Source organism: Oncorhynchus keta, chromosome 26 (assembly GCF_023373465.1).
Source record: "Oncorhynchus keta strain PuntledgeMale-10-30-2019 chromosome 26, Oket_V2, whole genome shotgun sequence".
Lineage (NCBI taxonomy): Eukaryota > Metazoa > Chordata > Actinopteri > Salmoniformes > Salmonidae > Oncorhynchus > Oncorhynchus keta.
The window spans coordinates 13100242-13127866 of NC_068446.1; the positions used below are offsets into that span (position 1 = coordinate 13100242).

The 27625-nt window shown below is 42.0% G+C and overlaps 1 protein-coding gene and 1 pseudogene across 1 annotated transcript; both read left to right on the plus strand.

The window, feature by feature from the left end:
* Window positions 1-2508: 2508 nt before the first annotated feature.
* Window positions 2509-26648, plus strand: LOC118358977 (serine/threonine-protein kinase BRSK2-like). Its single transcript, XM_052480277.1, is given in 20 exon segments — window positions 2509-3955; window positions 5283-5377; window positions 6008-6093; window positions 8323-8463; window positions 9984-10100; window positions 10199-10232; window positions 10370-10438; window positions 10522-10668; window positions 10936-10967; window positions 11365-11529; window positions 12248-12345; window positions 12844-12994; window positions 17217-17277; window positions 18225-18282; window positions 18285-18512; window positions 20963-21011; window positions 21259-21382; window positions 21615-21825; window positions 22231-22320; window positions 22401-26648. Coding segments are annotated over 20 exon segments (2253 nt in total). The 5' UTR covers window positions 2509-3867; the 3' UTR covers window positions 22610-26648.
* A 929-nt stretch (window positions 26649-27577) lies between these two features.
* The window catches only part of LOC127912250 (carnitine O-palmitoyltransferase 1, liver isoform-like), a 36080-nt pseudogene continuing 36032 nt past the window's right edge, over window positions 27578-27625 (plus strand).

Consider the following 27625-nt stretch of genomic DNA (forward strand, 5'->3'; position numbering starts at 1 on the left):
AAATAAATACATGGGCAAATGTTACCAAACATGATAATAACAGGCCTGCAATTACGGTAGGCAGCTAATTGTTAAATTACACTTTCCATCCTTACCCTGGAAGGTCACTGTCTCTGTGCGGATCTACAGTGAGTGAGACAATGCTAGCTAGTCAATGGGAGCGTAGTAGAACGCCCCTCTGAATAACTTTAAAAAAAAACATTTTTGTATTCATTTCACCTTTATTTAACCAGGTAGGCTAGTTGAGAACAAGTTGTCATTTGCAACTGCGACCTGGCCAAGATAAAGCATAGCAATTCAACACATACAACAACACAGAGCTACACATGGAATAAACCAAACATAGTCAATAATACAGTAGAACAAAAGAAAACAAAAAGTCTATATACAGTGAGTGCTAATGAGGTAAGATAAGGGATAAGGTAAGGCAATAAATAGGCCATGGTGGCGAAGTAATTACAAGAAAGCAATTAAACACTGGAATGGTAGATGTGCAGAAGATGAATGTGCAAGTAGAGATACTGGGGTGCAAAGGAGCAAGATAAATAAATACTGTATGGGGATGAGGTAGGTAGCTAGATGGGCTGTTTACAGATGGCTTATGTACAGGTGCAGTGATCTGTGAGCTGCTCTGACAGCTTCAGAGATTTTTGCAGTTTGTTCCAGTCATTGGCAGCAGAGAACTGGAAGGAAAGACGACCAAAGGAGGAATTGGCTTTGGGGGTGACCAGTGAAATATACCTGCTGGAGCGCGTGCTACGAGTGGGTGCTGCTATGGTAACCAGCGAGCTGAGATAAGGCGGGGCTTTACCTAGCAGAGACTTGTAGATAACCTGTAGCCAGTGGGTTTGGCGACGAGTATGAAATGAGGGCCAACCAACGAGAGCGTACAGGTCGCAATGGTGGGTAGTGTATGGGGCTTTGGTGACAAAATGGATGGCACTGTGATAGACTGCATCCAGTTTGTTGAGTAGAGTGTTGGAGGCTATTTTATAGATGACATCACCCGAAGTCGAGGATCGGTAGGATGGTCAGTTTTACGAGGGTATGTTTGGCAGCATGAGTGAAGGATGCTTTGTTGCGATATAGGATGCCAATTCTAGATTTAATTTAGGATTGGAGATGCTTAATGTGAGTCTGGAAGGAGAGTTTACAGTCTAACCAGACACCTAGGTATTTGTAGTTGTCCACGTATTCTAAGTCAGAGCTGTCCAGAGTAGTGATGCTGGATGGGTGAGCAGGTGCGGGCAGTGATCAGTTGAATAGCATGCATTTAGTTTTACTTGCGTTGAAGAGCAGTTGGAGGCCACGGAAGGAGAGTTGTATGGCATTGAAGCTCGTCTGGAGGTTAGTTAACACAGTGTCCAAAGAGTGGCCAGAAGTATACAGAATGGTCTCGTCTGCATAGAGGTGTACCAGAGAATCACCAGCAGCAAGAGCAACATCATTGATGTATACAGAGAAGAGGGTCGGCCCAAGGCTGGTACACTGTGGCACCCCCATAGAGACTGCCAGAGGTCCGGACAACAGGCCATCCAATTTGACACACTGAACTCTATCAGAGAAGTAGTTGGTAAACCAGGTGAGGCAAAATTTTGAGAAACCAAGGCTGTCGAGTCTGCCAATAAGAATGTGGTGATTGACAGAGCTGAAAGCCTTGGCCAGGTTTTGGCTTAACTGTGTTGGGATAAAGAAAGACGCAGTCAGTCCATGTAATATATATCACCATTATATTCACACACTGCAAACGATACACTGAATAAGCTTAGTGTCGTATAATAAGCCCATATATGGGCCGGGCATCTGGATGACGCAAGACACTATAATAATAAATCCATCATACCAAATAATAATAATTGGCCAAATAAATCAATCAAAAATAATCTAATTAAATCATGCAATTAAATTCATGTTGTATGTTACTTTCTGCCAAGTCAGGACCATGAACAAGTACTGCCGCCCAATGTGCAAGTGCTGAACTGCATGATGGTGTGTCAACATGCTAGGCCTATTAGCCTATTATTAATGGGTACTGGTATCCATTCGCTACGACTGTTGTTGCAATTTATGAGAGAAACTAGACACGTCATAGAAATGACGTGAGATTAATCATATCTGTCTGATTTTACCAATCAATAGGCTAGATCAAGAGAAACATACTTTTAGTTAAACACTAGTAAAGTCTTGAATTACATTTTGTGTTGCCTGGGATGAAATAAGAAAGACGTGGAAATGGATCACAGAGGGACGTACAAATACTATTAAAAGGAAGTAACTTAATCGGTTTGTTATTATATACTATAATATTCTATTCTACAAGAACATTCAACAACAAGTGTATCTTCTTTTCTTTACACCATTAGATGATGGAAAGAGTATTTTCATGCGTTTCCCCCTCAGCCCAAAAGTCGGTGTGTTTGAAAAGAGAAGTAGGTGAGCGGATAGGAGGCGACGGAGAGAATATTTTAAGGAGAGGTAGACAAGGAAAGGATGGAGGAGAGAGCGGGGGGCGGAACCCGGATGCTGATGCTGCCGTATCGGATGAGGAGAAGGAAGAGGGGAGAGAGAAAAAATAAAACGGTTTTGCGGCCAGAAGGGAGGCTATCCCGTAACGGATTGTGGATGCAAAGAACTTCGACAGACAAGCAGATATTTTTTGAATCGCTTCTGAAGCTACATCTTTCTGTACAAGGACACCGGTGAAGGATGAATCTTGAAACCAGCGGCGGCAGGAGCGCGAACGGGGATGCTGTGATATGTCCATAGACGGCGAGGGAGGGAGAGAGCAAGGGATAGAAGGGAGGAGGGAGGAGAGTACTACGCCAGCTAAATATTGTCATTTTTTGTAGAACCACGATTTATTACAACCATCCAATCGAGCATTTTACATAATAGAGAAAACGATTATTTCTCGAAAGAAAAAATTATTTTGGTCTGTACAGAAACGCAAGGTGAAATTGTTGACAGACGTTGACTGGAGAATACAGATAAAAATAAGTGTAGGCTAGTCCGAACGGGTGTGGATAGCAGGGTGGCTGTTTTGACTCTCTGTTCCCCTCTATTTCCTGATACCAGGCCCTGGGATAATCCGAAGAGTGCACCGGATATTGGGAAAACCACCCCTCTGAGGCTAAAACGGAATATTACTATTCATATAGCCTAAAGGGCGGAGCAGAGATAGTTTTACATACCAAAATGGGATAACAAGAGGTGGAGGGAGACTAAAATATGTTACGATAATAAGATTCTTTACAAATGCCATTAGTATGTTATTATAAGGATCACTGATGACAGTAACGGGTGTAGGCTATGGGGTGCAGAATTGTGTGCAATCTAGCCGTTACATGGAGCCTATCTGATTCAATCATTTTTGATAGGCTATTGCAGCTCCTTACATCTATCTGCCTGTACTAATATTAACAATAGGACACATTTATTTCGTATACTGTTAATAATAATTGTAATTCATAATAACTGGCATCATTTTGGACTTCTCAAATATGCACCTGTCAATCTCCCTACGAATTTCTCTCTTCCACTTTCTAACATCCCATTATTTCATTCCTGTTTAGTTAATTCACGGTCGTTGATAATAAGCTGGAGTTTACCGAATTTATATCACGGTAACCGCATAGAAAAAGGCAAGTGCATGGGAGTAGCCCAGCCTAGACGATAGGCCACGAAATTGTCATCACGACTACAACCGCTCTCTCCATTCCTCCCTGTGATAATATCGCTAGGCGTCTGTAATGCTATTACCGTGGAGCCGTTCTACCCCGAGGACCGATAGCTATAAATTCCTATTGAAAACAACAGTGATTTGATCTCCTTATCATCATATAATATCGCCTTCAACGCACGGACATCATGACAAGCAAGGAGCTGTCGGTAGGCCAGTCGGCCCAATACGTCGGGCCTTACCGGTTGGAGAAAACCCTTGGGAAGGGGCAGACAGGTAAGCATACTTGCACCGCTCCCTTTAAACTCACCATCACGCGAAAAAGCTGCTAATATTAGTGCATGGTAGATGAAAATAGTCATATCTATAGCTATTTATGTATATTAGGCCGATAAATACAATTGGTCATCTAAAGAGTCCACTCTTTGTGCACCTGAACATTATGTCCTCAGTATTGATATTTGTGTGTATTTGATTGTATGTCCCAGTTGTGGTAGAAACTGACATCAATGGGCCAATATGTCCAATATTAATGATATTGACAAATATCTGTGATCAGTAATGTGAAGCATGCTGTCACAGATTTTACATGTGTATAATGTTGCATGTAATATTATTGTGAGAGTAGTTGTATGTATGTGTCTACCTGTTTGTGTATGTGTGTATGTCCTTTATGAATGAATCCATGTGTTCTGAGGTGTGGATCTCATTGACAATGCAGTACAGTTGTGGACACAGTCAGGCATATCTTGTTATCTTTCATCTCCTGGTGTTCTGAAGTCTAACTAACTCCAACATAAAGGGTGGTTTCCCGGTCCAGATTAAGCCAAGTCTAGGGCTTCATTCTCTATTGAAAGGCCTTTTTAGTCTAAGATTAGGTTGAATTTGTGTCTGGGAAACCGGACCTTTATATTGGAGTTAAATGACCCTCCACCATAGTAAAGTAGGCTTCTAGACGGCGGAGACTGGACTAGCAGATTGAACTGATCTATTAAGATCTATTAAGTGCCGATGTACCAGTCCCAGATTAAGTCTATTCTCTATTCCTGGACTAAACAATAGTTTCTCCACTGAAAATGCTTTTTAATCTAGGAGTAGACTTAATCCTGGTCTGGGAGTCTGGCCCTCTGGAAACTTTTTTAGACCTGTGTAATGTGACCAGTTTACTTGAATTTAAATCGATAGAGAAGACTGGAATTCCTTGGTTTATTATAGAGGCTTTGATGAGTAAGTGGTAGACTTGTCGTATCAGATGTCAGTGCTGGAAACAGGCTGGTGTAGCCTTAGTGGATTGAACTGGTTGAACTGTAAACAGATTGATGTAGACTGCAGTCGCTAAATTAGGCCATTAGGTTCTGCATAGTCAAGTCAATATGGTATGTGTGAGGTCATGCTCCACATGTGTCTCCTGTAATGGTCTGGTTATGGTTCACTTGTTATGAATGAGAATTGAACTGTGTTGAAAATAAAGGTAACTAAAGCAAACAAGACAAACTCAAAGCTTTTCTTTCTTTCTGCTCTATTTTGCTCTCTCTATCTCGGTCTTTGTCTCTCTATTTATCTCACTCTCCCCCCATCTCCTCCTCCACCCTCTCTCTCCCAGGTTTGGTGAAGCTGGGAGTCCACTGTATTACGGGACAGAAGGTGGCCATAAAGATTGTGAACCGAGAGAAGCTGTCTGAGTCTGTCCTTATGAAGGTATGAACCCAGAGAAGCTGCCTGCGTCCCAAATGGCACCCTATTCCCTACATCATATGTTACTTCTGACCAGAGCATGGGCACTGGTCAAAAGTAGTGCACTTTATAGGGAGTAAGGTGCCAATTGGGACTCAGACGCTCTCTGAGTCTGTCCTTCTGAAGGTCCAGTAGCCTACAGAGAGAGCCATGAGCCTGCTAATATGAATTTGTAGAAGCACATTATATAGACAGCCAGCGTGCTGTCGTTACTAATTAAGGTATTGATATACAATATATCATCAGCTTTTTCTTCCTCTTTGGTTCTTCTTTGTATTCTACTTCTGGGTTATTTGAGGTGTGTATAGGCTATGCACCGTGTGTATACAAACTCTCTGTCACATTCATTCACAGACACACTCTCGCTCGCTCTCTCTCTCTCTCTATCTCTTGCTCTCTTTCTTCCCCTCTTGCTCCTGTTATCTTTATCTCCTCTCTCTCTCTCTCTCTCTCTCTCTCTCTCTCTCTCTCTCTCTCTCTCTCTCTCTCTCTCTCTCTCTCTCTCTCTACCTCCTCTCTGTTCATACCTCCTCTCTCTCTCTCTCTCTCTCTCTCTCTCTCGATCTCTCTCTCGATCTCTTTCTCTATCTCCAGGTGGAGAGGGAGATAGCTATTCTAAAACTTATAGAGCACCCTCATGTGCTGAAGCTGCATGATGTTTATGAGAATAACAAATACCTGTAAGTATATTATCCTCTTCTCACTCTTTCTCCCTCTCTTTCTGCCTGTCTCTTGTACAGTACTAAAACTCAATAATATACTGTGTGTGCATGTACAGTTGATTTCGGAAGTTTACATACACTTAGGTTGGAGTCATTAAAACTCGTTTTTCAACCACTCCACAAATTTCTTGTTAACAAACTATAGTTTTGGCAAGTCGGTCATGTGCAAGTGTAACAGTTTAGCTTCCGTTCCTCTCCTCGCCCCAACCTGGGCTCGAACCACATCTGCACACGTTACCCATCGCGCCACAGCAGAGCAAGGGGAACAACTACTTCTAGGTCTCAGAGCGAGTGACGTCACCGACTGAAACACTATTAGCGCGCATCACCGCTAACTAGCTAGCCATTTCACATCGGCCACACACAAGTCATTTTTCCAACAATTGTTTACAGACAGATTATTTCACTTATAATTCACTGTATCACAATTCCAGAGGTCAGAAGTTTACATACACTAAGTTGACTGTTGAAAAATAGAACTGTTTGGCCATAATGACCATCGTTATGTTTGGAGGAAAAAGGGGGAGGCTTGCAAGCCAAAGAACACCATCCCAACCGTGAAGCACAGGGGGTGGCAGCATCGTGTTGTGGGGATGCTTTGCTACAGGAGGGACTGGTACACTTCACAAACTAGATGGCATCATGTGAAAGGAAAATTAAGTGGATATATTGAAGCAACATCTCAAGGTATCAGTCAGGAAGTTAAAGCTTGGTCGCAAATAGGTCTTCCAAATGGACAATGACCCCAAGCATACTTCCAAAGTTGTGGCAAAATGGCTTAAGGACAACAAAGTCAAGGTATTGGAGTGGCCATCGCAAAGCCCTGACCTCAATCCTATAGAAAATCTGTGGGGAGAACTGAAAAGGCATGTGCGAGCAAGGAGGCTTTACCTACCTGACTCAGTTACACCAGCTCGGGCAGGAGGAATGAGCCAAAATTCACCCAACTTATTGTGGGAAGCTTGTGGAAGGTTCCCCGAAACGTTTGACCCTTCTTATGGCTTGGGGGCAGTATTTCGACGTCTGGATGAGAAGCGTGCCCGAAGTAAACTGCCTGTTATTCAGTCCCAGAAGCTAGGATATGCATATAATTGGTATATTTAGATAGAAAACACGCCAAAGTTTCCTAAACTTACAAAAATATATATCTGAGTATAACATAACTGATATGGCAGGTGAAAACCTGAGGAAAATCTATCCAGGAATTTTGATTTTTTTGATGTGGGTATTTTCAATGGAATGCGTTTAGAGTATTTAATGGGTTTAGGACCCAGATTGCAGCTCCTATGTCTTGTATTTTTATTAATGTTTATTAAGACCTTCTGTATTTTGAATTTGGCGCTCTGCAATTTCACAGGATGTTGTCGAGGTGGGTCGCTAGCGGAACGCCTGCGCCAGAAAGGTTAAACAAATTAAAGGCAATGCTACCAAATACTAATTGAGTGTATGTAAACTTCTGACCCACTGGGAATGTGATGAAAGAAATACATGCTGAAATAAATAATTCTCTCTGCTATTATTCTAACATTTCACATTCTTTAAATAAAGTGGTGATCCTAAAGGACCTAAGACAGGGAATTTTTACTAGGATTAATTAAATGTCAGGTATTGTGAAAAACTGAATTTATTTATTTATTTATTTGGCTAAGGTGTATGTAAACTTCTGACTTCAACTTCAACTGTATGTGTGTGTGCGCGCATCAATGTGTGAGTGATAATTGTTGCTGTAAGTGTGAGCATATGAACAGGCCTATACAGGACTATGTTCAAGCATGTACACATCAGATTGCATGAGTGTATGTATTTTTATTTATTTAACTAGGCAAGTCAGTTAAGAACAAATTCTTATTTTCAATGACGGCCTAGGAACAGTGGGTTAACTGCCTGTTCAGGGGCAGAACGACAGATTTGTACCTTGTCAGCTCGGGGATTTGTACTTGCAACCTTTCAGTTACTAGTCCAACGCTCTAACCACTAGGCTACCCTGCCGCCCCAATGAGCATGAGTATGAGTATGAGCATGTACAGTGGGTATATAGTTTGTTATTATTATATGCTTGAACATACAGCATTTGATCCCTCCCTCCCTCCCTCCCTCCCTCCCTCCCTCCCTCCCTCCCTCCCTCCATGTCATTCTCTCTCCCACTTCCTTCAATCACCCCACCTTTTTTCTATCCCCCTCTCCCAGGTATCTGGTGTTGGAGCATGTTTCAGGAGGAGAGTTATTTGACTACCTGGTGAAGAAGGGCAGACTGACACCTAAAGAGGCCAGGAAGTTCTTCAGACAGATCATCTCAGCGCTGGACTTCTGCCACAGCCACTCTATATGGTCAGCCACTACAGCAATATAATGTATACAGCAATATATACACAGCCACTCGATAGTCAGACACTACAGCAATACAGTAAATACAGCAATATACTGTATATAGCGATTAACACTGAGTATTTCAAACATTAGGAACACCTTCCTAATATTGAGTTGCACCTCCCTCAGAACAGCCTCAATTCGTAGGGGCATGGACTCTGCAAGGTGTCGAAAGCGTTCGACAGGGATGCTGGCCCATGTTGACTCCAATGCTTCCCACAGTTGCGTCGAGTTGGCTGGATGCCCTTTGGGTGGTGAACCATTCATGATTCACAGGGGGAACTGTTAAGCGTGAAAACCCCAGAAAGGCTTTCCAGGTCTTGAAACACTCAAACCAGGGCGCTTGGCACCTACTACCATACTCCATTCAAAAGCGCTTAAGTCTTGCCCATTCACCCTCAGAATGGCACACCTACACAATCCATGTCTCAGTTGTCTCAATACTTAAAAATCCTTCTCTAGAAGGGAACAACTACTTCTAGGTCTCAGAGCGAGTGACGTCACCGACTGAAACACTATTAGCGCGCACCACCGCAAACTAGCTAGCCATTTCACATCGGCCACACATGACACAAGTCATTTTTCCAACAATTGTTTCCAGACAGATTATTTCACTTATAATCCACTGTATCACAATTTCAGTGGGTCAGAAATGTACAGACACTAAGTTGACTGTGTCTTTAAATAGCTTGGAAACGTCCCGAAAAATAAGCTTCTGATAGGCTAACTGACATCATTTGAGTCAATCGGGGGGGGGTACCTGTGGATGTATTTCAATGCCTACCTTCAAACTCAGTGCTTCTTTGTTTGACATCATGGGAAAATCAAAAGAAATCAACCAAGACGTCAACAAAAAAAATAGTAGACCTCCACAAGTCTGGTTCATCCTTGGGAGCAATTTCCAAACGCCTGAAGGTACCACGTTCATCTGTACAAACAATAGTACGCAAGTATATACACCCTGGGACCAAGCATCCGTCATACTGCTCATGAAGGAAACACGTTTGGTCTCCTAGAGATGAACGTACTTTGGTGGGAAAAGTGCAAATCAATCCCAGAACAACAGCAAAGGACCTTGTGATTATATCTGTGTCAGTATCTGAAAAAAAGTATCTGTATCCACAGTAAAACGAGTCCTATATCGACATTTGTCTAAGGTGTATGTAAACTTCCGACTTCAACTGTATACACAGCCTCAATTTTAAATAAATCCATTTAAAACTAGAGAGATTGAGAGGTAAGAAAATAGGTGAAAGAAGAGAACAGACCTGTTTCTCTAACCTGTGTGTGTGTGTGTGTGTGTGTGTGTGTGTGTGTGTGTGTGTGTGTGTGTGTGTGTGTGTGTGTGTGTGTGTGTGTGTGTGTGTGTGTGTGTGTGTGTGTGTGTGTGTGTGTGTGTGTGTGTGTGTGTGTGTGTGTGTGTGTGTGTGTGTGTGTGTGTGTGTGTGTGTGTGTGTGTGTGTGTGTGTGTGTGTGTGTAGTCATAGAGACCTGAAGCCTGAGAACCTGCTCCTGGATGAGAAGAACAACATCCGCATCGCTGACTTTGGCATGGCCTCCCTACAGGTGGGGGACAGCCTGCTAGAGACCAGCTGTGGGTGAGTACTGTGTGTTCCTGCATGCGGGTGTCCTTAGTGATGTACAGTATGTTTATGAATGTTAAGAATGTTATTTTCTTTCTTCTGAATGATTTCAGATCTCCTCACTATGCATGTCCAGAAGTTATCAGGGTAAGTTCCCTTTCTCTCTGTATGTCTGTGGTTATTGTCAAGGTGCATGCACCTACAATATGTGTGTGTATATACTGTATGATTGAACAGTGAATATATTTTATTCTAAGTGAGTGTAGTGCCGTCTTGTATTGCAGGGGGAGAAGTATGATGGTCGCAGGGCAGATGTATGGAGCTGTGGCGTTATTCTCTTTGCACTGCTGGTGGTAAGAACCTCTTCCTCTCTCCATCTTTCTTCCCCTCTGTCTCTCGCTCTGTAACTCCCCTCTCTCCTCTCCTGTGTGTATAGGGAGCTCTACCCTTTGACCATGACAACCTGCGCCAGCTCCTTGAGAAGGTGAAGAGTGGGGTGTTCCACATGCCCCACTTCATCCCCCCAGACTGCCAGGCCCTGCTCAAAGGAATGATTGAGGTCAACCCTGACAAGAGACTCACGGTACGGGGGAGGAGAGGGGGATAGAGGGGGGGATGGTGGAAGGGAGAGAGGAGAGGGAAGGGGATTATGGAGAGAGGGAGGATGATGATGGGGCGAAGGAGAGCCAGACCCTGCTCAAAGGCATGATCGAGGTCAACCCTGAGACTCACCGTTATGGGAAAGGGGGAAAAAAGGGTGGGGGGGAAAGACTCACGGTACTGACTAGATGTAGGAGTACCCTGTGTTCTGTTTAGGTAACTAACTGACTGTGTCTGTGTTCTCTTACAGCTAGAAGCAATACAAAAACACTCATGGTATCTGTAAGTACACTCATCCCATTCGACTCTATTTTCTCTACTTTCTCACCCACAGCTGGTGTTCTCTGACACGAGTCAGGGAGCCTGGTGGTTAGAGCGTTGTTTAGAGCGTTCTGCCCTTGAACAAGGCGGTTAAGCCACTGTTCCTAGGCTGTCATTGTAATAAGAATTTGTTCTTAACTGACTTGCCTAGTTAAATAAAGGTTAAATTTAAAAAATGTATCAGTCTTCTCTCTGAATAGAATAGAAGAAAGTCAGTTGAGTTGCTTGTGTATGTGACCTTGTTCACGGAACCCTTTACTTATCTGTACTCTCTCCCCTCCATTTGTCTTTCTATCTCGATCTCTGTGTCTGTTATCACACTATCTCTTTCCCCCTTTCCATATTTCTCCCTTTTCAGTGGTGGTCGTAACGAGCCGTGTCCGGAGCAGCCTCCTCCCAGACGTGTGTGTGTGAAGAGGATTGTGTCGCTGACAGAGCTGGACCCCGATGTACTGGACAGCATGCACTCTCTTGGCTGCTTCAGAGACCGGGGAAAACTGACCCAGGACCTGCAGTGTGAGGAGTGAGTACTGTCTGGGGTGCTTTTAGAGATGGGGGAAAGCTGACCCGGGACCTGCGCTGAGTGTCCCTTGATATGGCCCCTGTAGTGTTACCATTCACTGGTTGCTGTGGAAACGAACTCTTGATCTCTCTCTTAGTGTCTCTGGCACCTCTATTAGAAGTAGGAATAGGATAATTCTTTTCTTTCTCTCTTTCTCTTTCTCCCTACTAGTGTTTTCCTGCCTCTCTCTATCCTAGTATTTTTCTCTCTGTCTCTCTGGAGAAGTAAACGTAATCTGACCTTAGGACTTTGTGGAGTATTTGGACAGGGTCCTTCCTCTTCCTATTTTTAATCTCTCTCTCTCTCTCTCTCTCTCTCTCTCTCTCTCTCTCTCTCTCTCTCTCTCTCTCTCTCTCTCTCTCTCCCGACTGACTGACCAATCTAATCTGCTTTTTTGGCACGTCAAATGTTACATCACTCTGGCAAAGCATAAACATGACCAAAGATATTAACAATGGCTCTTTCTCCTTCTACTGTTGTCCCTCCAACTCTCACATTCACATTATGCTCTAGTTCTGAATGCACTATTCAGGCTGTAACTATACTACTACAACTGTTTCGTTATTGTTAATAAAACAATAATATTCTGGTCAGATATTAACCCCAGATATCGCAACACTCTTTTTCAATCCCTGAATGTCTCTTACGATCTCTCGCTCTCTCTCTCTCGTTTTCCAAGAGACAACCAGGAGAAGATGATCTACTACCTCCTCTTGGACAGGAAAGAGCGTTACCCCAGCTGTGAGGACGAAGACCTGCCGCCCAGGAATGATATAGGTTAGAAAGAAAACCTTTAGACAACATTGGTAAACCTTTAGACCACATATATTAGAAAGGAACAACATTCCTAACCTACACTTTATTGGACACTGATTTCTCCACCGTGTCCACCGTGTGCTCTGAGCACTCCCAGAACTATTCTATTCATTTTCAATTCTAACATAACATTTAAAGAAATAATTTGGAACATTCTTTTTCTAGCCAACTTGGACTTACTGATAGGTATCTGTGAAGCTAGCGACAATAAGCAACATCTGGCGATTCTGTTTCAAAATAAAAGAGCTGCAATTAAACTTTTCTAAATTATTGTCCTGTGACAAAATTTTACAACAAATTCATGTTGGTCTGCAGTTTTTTTGGAAACATGTCCAACACGTCAGCATCTCAAAACCTCCCGACAAAGCACCAGTGCTTTAATTAACATAAGTTAGAGGTGCTTTAACCTTTGTGTACCTCTGAGACCTGGATTCTAACCTTTCTAAGGTCTCCCAGCAGATCCCCCTAGGAAACGGGTGGACTCTCCCATGCTGACCCGTCATGGCCGGTGCCGGCCAGAGAGGAAGAGTCTGGAGGTGCTGAGTGTGACGGAGCAGGGCTCCCCCACACCCACGCGCAGGGCGCTAGACACCTCCGCACACAGCCAGAGGTTAGACATAGATACACTACCGGTCAAAAGTTTTAGAACACCTACTCATTCAAGGGTTTCTCTTTATTTTTACTTTTTTCTATGTTGTAGAATAATAGTGAAGACATCAAAACTATTCTTCAAATAGCCACCCTTTGCCTTGATGACAGCTTTGCACATGCTTGGCATTCTCTCAACCAGCTTCATGAGGAAAGCATTTCAATTAAAAGGTGTGCCTTTATTAAAAGTTAATTTGTGGAATTTCTTTCCTTAATACATTTGAGCCAATCAGTTGTGTTGTGACAAGGTAGGGGTGGTATACAGAAGATAGCCCTATTTGGTAAAATACCAAGTCCATATTATGGAAAGAACAGCTCAAAAAAGCAAAGAGAAACTACATGAAGGTCAGTCAATACAGACATTTTCAAGAACTTTGAACCTTTCTTCAAGTGAAGTCACAAAAAACATCAAGCTCTATGATGAAACTGGCTCCCATGAGGACAGCCACAGGAATGTAAGACCCAGAGTTACCTCTGCTGCAGAGGATAAATTCATGAGTTACCTGCCTCAGAAATTGCAGCCCAAATAAATGCTTTACAGAGTTCAAGTAACAGACACATTTCAACATCAACTGTTCAGAGACTGTGTGAATCAAGCCTTCATGGTCGAATTGCTGCAAAGAAATCACTACTAAAGGACACCATTAAGCAGAGACTTGATGTGCCAAGAAACAAGAGCAATGGACATTAGCAACGGACCGGTGAAAATTTGTCCTTTAGTCTGGAGTCCAAATCGAAGATTTTTGGTTCCAACCGCCGTGTCTTTGTGAGACGAGGTGTGGGTGAACGGATGATCTCTGCATCTGTATTTCCCACCGTAAGCATGGAGGAGGTGTTATGGTGTGGGGGTGCTTTGCCGGTAACACTGTCTGTGATTTATTTTGAATTCAAAGCAAATTTAACCAGCATGGCTACCTCAGCATTCTGCAGCGATACGCCATCCCATCTGGTTTGTGCTTAGTGGGAGTATCATTTGTTTTTCAACAGGACAATGACCCAACACAGTGACGGAAAAGCAGCCAACAAGTGCTCAGCATAGGTGGGAACTCCTTCAAAACTGTTGGAAAAGAATTGCAAGTGAAGCTGGTTGAGAGCAAGCCAAGAGTGTGCAAAGCTGTCAAAGGCAAAGGGTGGCTATTTGAAGAACCTCACATACACACACACTCAGGTCACACATAAAGACACACATATGCACCATATATACAGTGTTGTGAAAAAATATTTGCCTCCTTCCTGATTTCTTATTTCTTTGCACATTTGCCACTTAAATGTTTCAGATCATCAAACACATTTTAATATTACACAAAGATAACCCAAGTAAACACAAAATGCAGTTAAGTGATAGCTTTTTTCCCTTAATTAAATTATCCGAACCTTCATAGCCCTCTATGAGAAAGTAATTGCCCCCGCTTGTTAAATTTCACTAGCCACACCCAGGCCTGATTACTGCCAGACCTGTTGAATCATGAAATCACTTAAATAGAACCTGTCTGACAAAGTTAAGTAGGCCAAAAGATTTCAAAAAGCAAGACATCATGCTGCGATCCAAAGAAATTCAGGAACAGATGAGAAACAAAGTAATTGACATCTATCAGTCTGGAAAGGGTTACAAAGCCATTTCTAAAGCTTGCAGTGCAGGCCTCACTTGCCTCAGTTAAGGTCAGTGTTCATGATTCAACCATAAGAAAGAGACTTGCCAAAAATGGCATCCATGGCAGTTCCAAGGCGAAAACCACTGCTGACCAAAAAGAACAAAGGCTCATCTCACTTTTGGCAAAAAACATCTTGATGATCCCCAAGACTTTTGGGAAAATATTCTGTGGACTGACGAGACAGAAGTTTAACTTTTTGGGAGGTGTGCGTCCCGTTACATCTGGCGTAAAAGTAACACAGCATTTCAGAAAAAGAACATCATACCAACAGTCAGATATGGTGGTGGTGGTGTGATAGTCTGGGGCTGCTTTGCTGCTTCAGGACCTGGATGACTTTCTGTGATTGATGGAACCATGAATTCTGCTCTCTACCAAAAAATTGTGAAGGAGAATGTCCGGCCATCAGTTCGTGACCTCAAGCTGATGTGCACTTGGGTTCTGCAGCAAAACACACCAGCAAGTCCACCTCTGAATGGCTTAAAAAAAATATGAAGGTTTTGGAGTGGCCTAGTCAAAGTCCGGACTTTGAGATGCTAGTTAAAATCCAATTGAGATGCTGTAGCGTGACCTTAAAGGCGGTTCATGCTCGAAAACCCTCCAATGTGGCTGAAATGAAAATAATTCTGCAAAGAAGAGTGGGCCAAAATTCCTCCACAGCGATGTGAAAGGCTCAATGCCAGTTATCGCAAACGCTTGATTGCAGTTGTTGCTGCTGAGGGTGGCACAACCAGTTATTAGGTTTAGGTGGCAATTACTTTTTCACATAGGGTTCAGATAGCTTTTTTCCCTTAATAAATAAAATCATCACTTAACCCAAGTAAACACAAAATGCAGTTATCTTTGTGTAATATTTAAATTGGTTTGATCTGAAACCTTTAAGTGTGCAGAAAAATAAGAAATCAGGAAGGGGGCAAATACTTTTTCACAGCACTGTGTGTGTGTGCATGTATGTATGTATGTGTGTGTGTATTATATATATATATATGTGAAATGATGTTTTTCCATGACAATATTGGTACAGTAACACATAGTATGGTCCACTAACAGGCTACACTAGTACAACACAAAGTATGTGTGTATTATTTATATATATATAAATAATGTGTGTATTATATACATATATATAATACACACATACTTTGTGTTGTACTAGTGTAGCCTGTTAGTGGACCATACTATGTGCTACTGTACCAATGTTGTCATGGAAAAAACATAATTTCACATGTGGAAAATCACATCATTTCACATGTGAAAGTTCCACATGTTTTGCACATGCAAAATTCTATTTCACATGTGAAACCATGTGGTTTTGGAACACTACACATGTGGTGATATTTCACAAAGTTTCACGTGGATTTTCACGTGATCATATAACCTTTCACATGATGACCTGCAAATGAAAAGTTAATAGGATGTCACAAAATTGCTGCAGTGGTTTCCACACTTGATTACATTGTGTATGGTTATTTATACAGTAATTATTTTACAACAGGTCCTCAACTGGGATTTGTACTCACGATCCCGTGGGTCACAGTATTACAATCTTCCTGTTACACCACATTGTCTGTGTCAATGACTGATTTCACATGTATTCCTACATTTTGGATGTAATAGTAAATCTCAGTTTTGTATAATACAGTCAAGAAAAATGATTATATTTATATTCAGGAGTAACATTAATACAGAATAATATACCCCACCAACAATAGACAACTATACAGAAAACCCTCAAATTGCTGAATAAAGTAAATTCTATCAATGATGAAAGAATAGTCAGATAACTAAAATAGCAGTGCAGATGACACTCTATTTGCAAAAATGTATTATAGGTAATGAATGTGAATGTGACTTCTTAGACTGCTACAGACTCTGTGGTGCAGCAGCAAGATCAGCGTAATCCAGAGGTTGTGAGTTCAAAACCAATCTTGGGTCATATTGAAAAGTCAGTACTAAGTGAATATGTCAAATGTAAGCATATTGTCATTGATGAAAGATATGTACACCTTTTTTTATTACACAATTTAGCTTCACAACGTACCACTTACCTTAAAACCCCTATACCATTTATTTACTTCCCTTTAAAAAAAAATGTGAAGCTGAAATTGAGCTGACATTTTTACATGGATAAAATTAGGCACATTAGATCAGTTCTTCACATGTATTCAATATAGAGTTCACATGCTAACACCACCCTATCACATGTGAGAAGAGTAAAATGTTTTCACCTCACATGTGAATTGCAGATTCACAAATTTGCACTTTCATGTGTAAACAGTTTTCACTTGTGAAAATCAAACTCTCATATGTGGAATTGCATTTTCACATGTGAAAAACTTTCACGTGAAAATCAAATTTGCACTTTCACATGTGGAAAACTTTGAAATGTTGGTGACGTGTAGTTTCATTTTATCACATGTTATCACATTAACTTCACATAAGATAACGTGAAATTCATGTGTTTTTTCCATAAGGGAGACTATGCTATGTGTTACTGTACCAGTGTTATCTGATACTAGGATTTTTGTCCTCCAGGTCTCGTTCAGTCAGTGGAGCTTCAACAGGGCTCTCATCAAGTCCTCTCAGCAGTCCCAGGGTAAGTCACGCTTGGTCACGCTCTTTTACAAATGGACACACATTTACACTACCTGATTGTTATTGAGGTGGTTCTACTGAAGAATTTATAAAATACCATACCTGTAATATATTTTTGTACAGACTACCTTTTGTTCATGGTGAAATGTGCTACTGCACATCTACACTACTGTGATTTGATTGTGTTTCTCTGTACTGAAGTGTAATTGTAACTGTTCTTCTGAGACTGTCCATCACCCTCATACTGTCCCATTCTGAGCCATTACCCATAACATAGATACTCACACACACCAATAGTAAGGGCCTAGAGGAAAACTAGAGACACACATACACATTCCAAATAGAGGCACACAAGAGAAGAGGCACACACTGATAAGATCACATATTAGCCCTCAAATTGAAAGGGTCTCTGGACCTTTATTCAAAATGGACGCTAATTACATTTACATAATAAGATGAATATCAGAATATTCATTTGATAAATCCCTACAATTAGAAATGTAAGGACAATCAGAAGTCTATAGTATATTCATAAATCATAACTCATGACCATTGCTCTCTTCATCTTTCCTTCCCTCCTTCCTTCCTCTCCATCCCTCTGTCCTTTCTCTTCCCACGCATCAGAGCCCAGTTTTCACTTTCAGCCAATCAGAAGTCACCTCCGCATCCACCACCCACTCCAAAGACCCCAAACCAGGAAGTGCCACCACTCCCCGGCCGTCACAACGGACGACCGTGCCTGACCCCAAAACCCAGACTCTGCCCTCCAAAGGGCTCTCCGATCGCCCTCACCTCCAGTCCATGAAGTCACTACCTCTCCAAGCTCCCCCCTCTCCGTCCCCCTCACCCATCCTCTCCCCCATCCCTCGCTTCTTTTTTTTCCCCGCCCCCTCCGTCTTTAAGTCAGTCACTAAGAACATCTATCCTAACTCTGCCCCTGTGCCACAGGTCACCCCTCAGGGGTCTCCACTCCCCACCCCCCTGGGCACCCCCGTCCACCACCCCCAGCTCCCCCGCCCACCCCTCCCTCCTCCTCCTCATCCTCCTCCTCCTCGCGGGCGGAGGGAGGCGGCGGGGGTGTGGGCGGGGGAGGATCCCTCTCCCTAACCCCACCCTCCAGCCCTGGAGGCAGCGGGGGGATGGCCGCCAGTAGCTCCGCCCACTGGAGGACACGCCTCAACTCCTTTAAGAACAACCTGCTGGGATCGCCACGCTTCCACCGACGCAAACTGCAGGGTAAGAGAGAGAGGAGGGGAGTGTGTGCAAGCTGTAGTATGAGAGTGGGACGGGTTATTGGCAAACTGCAGTGGGAGAGAGGTCAATTCTATTTCAATTCAGGAATTTGGCAATTCAATGTATTTCATTTCATTTGGAGTCAAAACAGATTTGGGCCAAACCTTGATGTTTGGATATCGAAAGTATATGATATAAACAATTATATGCATTGTGATTCATATTTTCAATGTGTACATCAGTAGCTAGTGTCTTCAGAAGTATTCATATCCCTGGACTCATTCCACATTTTGTTGTTACAGCCTGAATTCAAAATTGATTAAATATATTTATTTGCGCACCCATCTACCAATAATAACACATATTGACAAAGTGAAAAATGTGTTTTAGACATTTTATTCAATTTAAAAGAATTATTCACACCCATGAGTGTTGTAATCACTGCCAAAGGTGATTCTGAGTCCTTCTGGGTAAGTCTCTAAATAGATTTGCACACCTGGATTGTACAACATTTGCCTATCATTATTTTCTAAATTCTTCGAGCTCTGTCCAATTAATTGTTCATCATTGCTGGACAACCATTTTCAAGTTTTGCCATAGATTTTCAAGCAGATTTAAGTCAAAACTGTAACTCGCCCACTCAAGAACATTCACGTTCTTTTTGGTAAGCAACTCCAGTTTAGATTTGACCTTGAGTTTTATGTTATTGTCCTTCTGAAAGGTGAATTCATCTCCCAGTGTCTGGTGGAAAGCAGACTGATCTAGGTTTTCACCTGTGCTTAGCGCCATTCCGTTTCTTTTTTTTTAATGCTGAAAAACTCTCCAGTTATGCCCATTACATGATGCAGCCACTACTATGCTTGAAAATATGGAGTGGTGCTCAGTAATGTGTTATATTGGATTTTCCCCAAACAATACTTTTTGTAGTATTACTTTACTTCCTTGTTGCAAATGTTTTAGAATAATAAATAAAACAATTCTGTACAGGCTTCAATTAGGTTAGTATTGTGTAGTAACTACAACGTTGTTCATCCATTGGCCTCATGGTGAAATCCCCTAAGCGATTTCCTTCATCTCCGGCAATTGAGTAAGGAAGGATGCCTGTATCTTTGTAGTCAATTTGTAGTCAATTGGTGTATTGATACACCATCCACAGTGTCCTTAATAACTTCACCATGCTCAAAGGGATATTCAATGTCTGCTTTTTTAACCCATCTACCAGTAGGTCCCATTTGCGAGGCTTTGGAAAACATCCCTGGTCTTTGGTTGAATCTGTGTTTGAAATTCACTGCTCGACTGAAGGACCTTACAATTATCTGTATGTGTCGGGTACAGAGATGAGGTTGTCATTCAAAAATCATGTTATAAACACTATTGTTGCACACCATGTAACTTATTATGTGAGTTAAGCACATTTTTACTCCTGAACTTATTTATATCAGGTCAGAAAGTGAGACCCAGATGCAGACATTGTCGAATTAACAATGGTTTAATAATCCAACAGGGGCAGGCAGTAGACAGGTCAAGGCTGGCAGGGGTCAGTAAACCAGAGGTGGGGCAACGGTACTGGACGGCAGACATGCTCAGGGTAGGCAGAGGTGGGGCAAAGGTACAGGTCGGCAGGTAGAGTGGTCAGGCAGGCGGGCTCAGAGTCAGGACAGGCAAGGGTCAAAACCAGGGTGGCGAGAAAAAGAGAGACTGGGAAAAACAGGAGCTAAGAACAATCGCACTGGTTAACTTGACAAACAAGACGAACTGGCAACAGACAACCAGAACCCAGTTTTAAATACACAGTGGATAATGGGCAAGATGGGCGACACCTTGAGGGGGGTGGAAACAATCACAAAGACAAGTGAAACATCAGTGTGTGACAATTTAGGCTTGCCAAAATGAAAGGGTTGATTACTTGAGTCAAGACATTTCAGCTTTTAATTTTGTATTAATTTGTAAAAATGTCTAAACATAATTTCACTTTCACACTACGGGGTGTCGTGTGTAGGCCAGTAAAAAAAATATATTGAATTCATTTTAAATTCAAGCTGTAATACAACAAAATGTGGAAAAAGTCAAGCGGTGTGAATACTTTCTGAAAGCACTGTATATAGGATAGGCCATGACAGTAAATACATATGAATTGTGTAAAACAGTATGTAAACATTATTACCAGTATGTGCATATTCTGTTCTCAAAGTAGCCACAGTCTCTGCTGCCATTGCAGAAAGACCGTAGTGTACTATACGGTGCTCAAATTAATTAGACAGATTGGTAATTAAATCAATGAAACTGAACCTCATCAAGTGGTGTCATCAAATTTTTACTTCCCCTTCTCCACTCCACTCTACTTTCTCCCTCCCCACCCTCTCTCTTTCTCCTTATTTTTCTATCTTTCCTCTATATATAACTCCCCCATCTCTCCTTTCTCTCTCCATCTCTCTCCTTTTGCTCTCCTGTAGTTCCAACACCGGAGGACATGTCCAGTCTAACTCCAGAATCAAGCCCAGAGTAAGTAGATAATCCTAGACATACACAGTTGATCTATCTATATCCATCAGAATGACTGTCCTGCCTGTCATGTAAAATGCTATCTGCTAGCCTGTAGAACATTTCTATGCTGCATGTTTAGGTAACACTTTAAATCAACTTCCTTGAATAAGCCATTATAAATGCTTATAAAAGCACCTTTATTTAACGTTTGAAATGTAGATTCTTAAAAAAAAAATACTATATGACTGTTGATTCTGACTGGCAGGCTGGCCAAGAAGTCGTGGTTTGGGAACTTCATCAGCCTGGAAAAGGAGGAACAGATATTTGTTGTCATTAGAGACAAACCGCTTAGTTCCATCAAAGCTGATATAGTCCATGCCTTCTTGTCTGTGAGTATCTCTGTCTATTCTCACTCATTCTTCCTCAGTCTCTCTCTGACAACTCTCTCCTCTCCTCTGTACCTTCCCCTACTCGGTTTCAGTGAAAGGCCTTTACAGCCATGATACAAAGCAACACAACCACATTCATAAAACATGAACACATAAACATAGATGGAAAGCTTGTAAAGCTGTTTCCACCTCTGTTTCCAATGCTGTGTTGTTACATTATACATCTGTCCAGATCCCGTCCCTGAGTCACAGCGTCGTCTCCCAGACCAGCTTCAGAGCAGAATATAAGTCCTCTGGTGGCCCCTCCGTCTTCCAGAAGCCTGTTAAGTTCCAGGTGGACATTGCCTTCTCTGAGGGAGAGAGGGACAGAGAAAAGGAACGAGCCGAGAGGGAAGGAAAGAGGGAAAATGGCATCTACAGTGTGACTTTCACCCTCATATCAGGTAGTGGTTCCCAAACCTGTTTGTGTTACAGTAAGACTTCTTTAAGTGTTCTTGCAACCAACCAAGGGGCAAATCCTAACTTTCACTTAAGACGTATTGTCACTTCGTTATGCATTTGATTTCAATGGGAGTAGGATTTTCAAGTGAGAATGAGACTTAAGTGGAAGGTATGATTTGCTTGAAGTTACAGTTTAATTTGGTCTTATGATACATTTATTGGCAAAAATGTTTAATCAGTGTTTGGTAACTAATGTTTGGCATGATTTGATCCTATAATATATCCCCAACATATACCACAAAACTGTCAAGACAGTTAACAGAACTCATTATACATGTAGGTAATTCATCTAAAATATTGATGCGGGGCAGTGTATACCTTGACTGAGTGTTTGTCTTTCTCCTTAGGTCCAAGTCGCAGGTTCAAGAGAGTGGTGGAAACGATTCAAGCCCAGCTACTTAGTACTCATGATCAGCCATCTGTGCAGGCACTGGCTGGTGGGTCCCCTCACGCACACACACACTGTTTATATCTCTGTCTTCATCAAACTCATGTCTTTTTATATTTTTCTCCCCAGATGAGAAGAATGGGCAGCTGACCTCGCGTCCGCCCAGCACCCCGACCCGGCAAAACTCCCGACGTTCGGAAGGAGGCGGGGACCGGGGCGAGAGGTGTGAGCATGGTGACGCAGGGATAGGGGGCAGTGGGAGCGTGCTTCAGAGGAGGAGCTCGGGCAAAGACAAGACCAGACTCCTTTCCTCCAACGGGACACAGTCCCAGCCCTGAGGGAACATTCTGGAAACAGACAGGATAGGGCAGATAGAGAGAGATGACCCTAGCGAACAACACAGACAAAATCCCTCAGACTACCACTATCACCACTACCACCGTCACATCTACCAAACCACCTGACCCAGCAATCATCATCACAAACCACTGCTTCAACCTGAAACGGGCCCAACAAGATAGTTGGCCACCAAGATGGAAGAAAGAAAATAGCGGATTAGAGTAAAACGCAGTGTCACTCAGATTAGTTTCAGAACAGAAGACAAGATCAGAAAAATTTCTAATTGTACGTTTGAAGTACAACACATCATGCAACTGCCAACAACAATATGTAGCCAGTAAAATAAGCGGGCAGACTTATATAGGGAATGGCAGGCTCTGAATGGTTAAAGGCTAAATGGATTTTTTTTTTTTTAAGTTATCTGGTCTACAACCAATAAGATGAAAACCATTGTGAAAATTCCGAAATAATATCAACAATTATAACAGTGTTTCCCAGTTGACGTGGATCCACTTTTAAGTTTTACCTAACATCGCTTTTTGGGACAGTGAGAGTGAAATATTACGGGTCAAGTCAATTCAGTGGATATCAAGGAAACAGACAGGTTGGGTCCTTTCACTGGATTCTCATTAACGATAAGTTACGAGAACAGAAACACGGTAGAATTTAAGATAATGATGAGGAACACTGCATCAAAATCAGAATGAAGCGTCCAAATGCATCTTTGCATCCAAGTAGCTCCAAAGATGTCAATACAGCTATTTGAACAAAATAAAGACAAATATCTGTTTTTCTTTATAACTAAGCACCACAATTGTATGATTCCTAAAATGCAATTGAAACAAACTTATGAAAACCATCTTGCCTTTAAATGAGGATTAAGCAACAGATATCTCTACAGATATCACCCAAGTCGAAGAAAAATAACAGGCGAGGTATGGAAGAATGTCTCAACGCCCCCACTACAACTGACATCTGGAATATGTAGAGATTTCAAACAGATAATGGAACGTTATAACTAGAATCATTAGAGTAATACTATGAATGGAACCCTCAGCAGATCCTCTGAATGATGAGCTCTGTTTACTTCAGTCCAATGGATGATGAAGAAGATGTAGTTCACAGGAAGTTACCTTCATCTGTTGTTTATTCCAGGAGGACTGAACCACAAGCACTCCACATACATTATTGTTTTCTACAGAAAACAACCAACCCTCCCTCCTCCCTCCCTTACATTCACAATATGGCCGACATGGGGCACTGAATGATGCGGCTTTTGAAAAGGCCCTAAACTGACTTGTTCTGTTAAGAGAGCAGAGGGTGGTGAGGAGGTGGAAAAGCTCATTTCAAGAAACAAAAAGAGACTTTGACTTAAGGATGACAGAGAAAAACATTGAAACCGCTGCACACTCATTCCCAGGAGAGGAAAGGAACAGACCACACAAAAATTATGAAATCCATTTCGTTTTTTGTTTCCTTTCACCTTTTGTTTATGTGATTTGAGCACAAATGAGTTTGATGTTTGCCGCCAACAAAATGGAGTTAACGCTAACCAAGTGAATGTCAAAAACAAACACTATTGTGACAATATTTATTTATTTCATTTTATGTCATAGATTTATTTAATATTTATTTATGTATTTATTTGTTGATTTATATATTGCAAAGAGGAAATGTAGTGGAAAGGGAAGATGCTGAGGACAAAAATAGAGGGGAAAGTTCTGTTGGAATATTGGAACAGCATTGAAACTGACAAAATGGCTGCTGGAGTTGAAACCAGATTGAACCCTCTTTTCCAGAGCGAGTCAGAAAACAACCTCTTGTCCATTCATTCCTCAATGTTTTAGAAACCAATGCTGCAAAATTTCTCCCAGCTCTTTTTGATGTCTTTATTGTTGATTTGTCTTTGTTTGGTATAATGAAGATTTCCCATTTGAAGCAACAAAACAAAACTAATTTTAAGAAATGAACCAAGGATAGATTTGATGCTTTGGGAATTTCTGGGATGGCAAAAAATATGAAAATCTTCCATGAAGTAAATAAAACATTATCGCATAGACACTTGAAAAAGCAGAGAGCAGGAAAGGGTGGGGATAGTAATCACTAATTCCTTCTTTGTCATATTCTGCTAGAATGTTGTTACTTAAGCGTACAAAGATATGGACACACCACCTAAAAACACTGACTGAGGGCCCAACACAACGTGCAGAACACAAGCAGTATTCACATACACACGGACCCTCCTGTTCTTTCAGAGAAAAAAAATATATTATAAATTTGACCTTAAAATTGGAATGCACTGTCCTAAAAGACACAAAACAAATAAAGTGGTTTCCCCCTACCATCCCTTCGCCCTTGGCCACTGCCATGCCCCCCCAACCCCTTCATTACGACCCCCCTCATACCCCTTCCCCTTGCACAGAGCGCCAAAAGAAAACACAGGTTTCGTTCTAGTCGCTCCCCTAGTCCCTCCCTAGTCCGTGTAACTCTGTGTTGTCTGTTCACACTGCTATGCTTTATCTTGGCCAGGTCGCAGTTGCAAATGAGAACTTGTTCTCAACTAGCCTACCTGGTTAAATAAAGGTGAAATAAAAATAAATAAAAGTCCCTCGTCGTCACCTGGTTGTTTCATGCCACTACCATTAAGCACCTATTATCAGTCTCACCCTGCCTCACCATTCCTTGGCTGTGACCACAGCACAGTGACTAAGAATCACCGCTGCAAGTTATACCACGTCCCCATCAGCCATCATCACACTTCATATCAGTCGGAGTCAACACACTGCTACCGTAGGAAACAACTGCTTGTACAGCAAACAGGGCCAGGAGACTTAGAACCGTAGGTTAATGTAACTCTTTATTTATCATACTCTGTCTATAACAGCTGTACTGTATACTTAATTGGTGTGAATCGGCCATTTACCATGAAATACGAAAAGAGTGGGAGGCAGTCTTCCTCGATTTCCTTGCCTAGGGCTCGTCTCGCTCCCCTTCCTTACAGCAAAGAACATGATTATTTATTGTTGACTTTAGTAGCTCACCTCTCATTGTAGCTCACACCCTTCACTCAAGGCCTTTTGGCAGGAATCATGTACCCATTTTCCTACTATCGTGACGAACCGTACTGTGCTGTCTTGGATATTTTCCTTTCACGTAGTCCTTTCCAGCATGGTTCCAGGAACTATTGTGAATGTGTAACCAGGCTAGCCGAGCTTGTCGCCAATGAAGTGCTGCATGACACTACTCGAAAGCAATGTGGCCCCGTAGGTGATGATGACAGTGAATGTTTTTTTTACTGCATTAATATAGGTGGATCCAGCACCGTCCTGCACAGAATAGTAGTAGTAAGAGTTCAGGAATTTGTTTGAGCGCCTTAAGATGATGCGTACGGAGGGAGGTACATGTCTGTTATATTTGCTCGACCTGTCAGTGTGTGTCCCCGGTGTCTGTGAGATTGTGTGTGCACAACCTCTCAGAGCCCTCATCCTCCCCACCCGCCACATTCTAGGTCAAGAGGTCAGGGTCATTTGAATGGGAGATAGATGTGACACAAGACCCACGACCCCGCAGACTTTAATTTTCCATTACCCTGTGCTAAAAAACAGAGTTAGTGGGAGACCGTGTTACCTTTACCTTTTGTATAGGTGGGGTAGGCCTCCCTGCCCAGCTCTGTTGCTTCACGTTTAAAAGAGTTTGGCTTCTATTGGTTTCAATTGGCGTTGTTGAGGCCAGAGGGCCTGGACGTTGCTGTTACTGAGAGCTTTGACACCCCGCCTTGCCTCGCCTGAAAACAAAAACTAGGGGAAATGCTGGCTGGAGACACAACTAGAGCGAAACCCTTAGACATTCTGTGTAAATAACCGTTCAAAGTAAACGATGGGATGAGGGGAGATGTTTCAACCCCATTGTGGGTGAATCTTACAGCAACCACCCCAACTCCCTCCTTGCCCCCTTCCTACACCCTCATTATCTCTTCTTAAACCCCCCCACCCTCTCATCCAGATGAAAATACCTCAACCCAACCCCATCCTTATATAATCACACCCCTATCCATTGTATACAGTAAGTATGAAACCATATCTTGATTCTTTATTCACACTGTACTCACAATATGATTATTGTCATCATTATTGATCATTCCAAGATTGTACAATTGTAATCCCCCCCTTCATACACAGTAGAACAAAACAATTCGTAAATATATAAAACAGGGGGGGAAAAACATGATGAGGATGATTATATAAGAAATGTCTGTATTATATAAAATAAAAAAAATGAAAGTGCACTATTATGATTATTATTGCCTGTGATAAATAAAGAACAATAAACTACATCAGAAGTAAAGAAACGGTGCCTCAATTCCTACTCTTCTATTAATTAGGATTACTGACCATAAATTGTGATCAAACATCATCTGCGTTATGTTATGGTTGAACAGAATAATTTTCTTTAGCAAAAATTGTATTTAAAAATAAATAAATAAATATATATATATATATAATATTGCCAAATGTAGACTACACCGTGTAGCAACACGACAGCTCCTGGGTCTGTTTTTTTTTATGTGTAAATTGATTGATAATTTACTGTATTGACTCGCAAAGGGTGTAAATACAGTCGCAAAGGGTGTTTACCGCGTGCCATGTGACAAAAAAAAGAGGCAGGGTTGTGAGAGTTAAGTCATCCATGTATGTGGCTCTCTGGCGCCACAGCCCACCTACTCCAGTCTGTTTTCACTGGAAGTGACAGGAGTGGTTGAAGGAAAAAAAGAGATTCGGTGTTTGAATAACTTCTTATTTGGTGTGCTTTTACGACAAGACATTTCAGGATTAAACAGGTATTTATATAAAAATTGTTGCTATCCGTGTTGTTTTTCTTTTGTGCGTGGTTTCCAGTGTGCTTGGATACACACATTTAATTCCTGCACCAGCAGCTGTGCTTTTGTTGGCTTTTGTGTGTAGCGAGCGATGGATGTACGATATTGAATGAACCCACCATTCGTTCTAGGAACCACG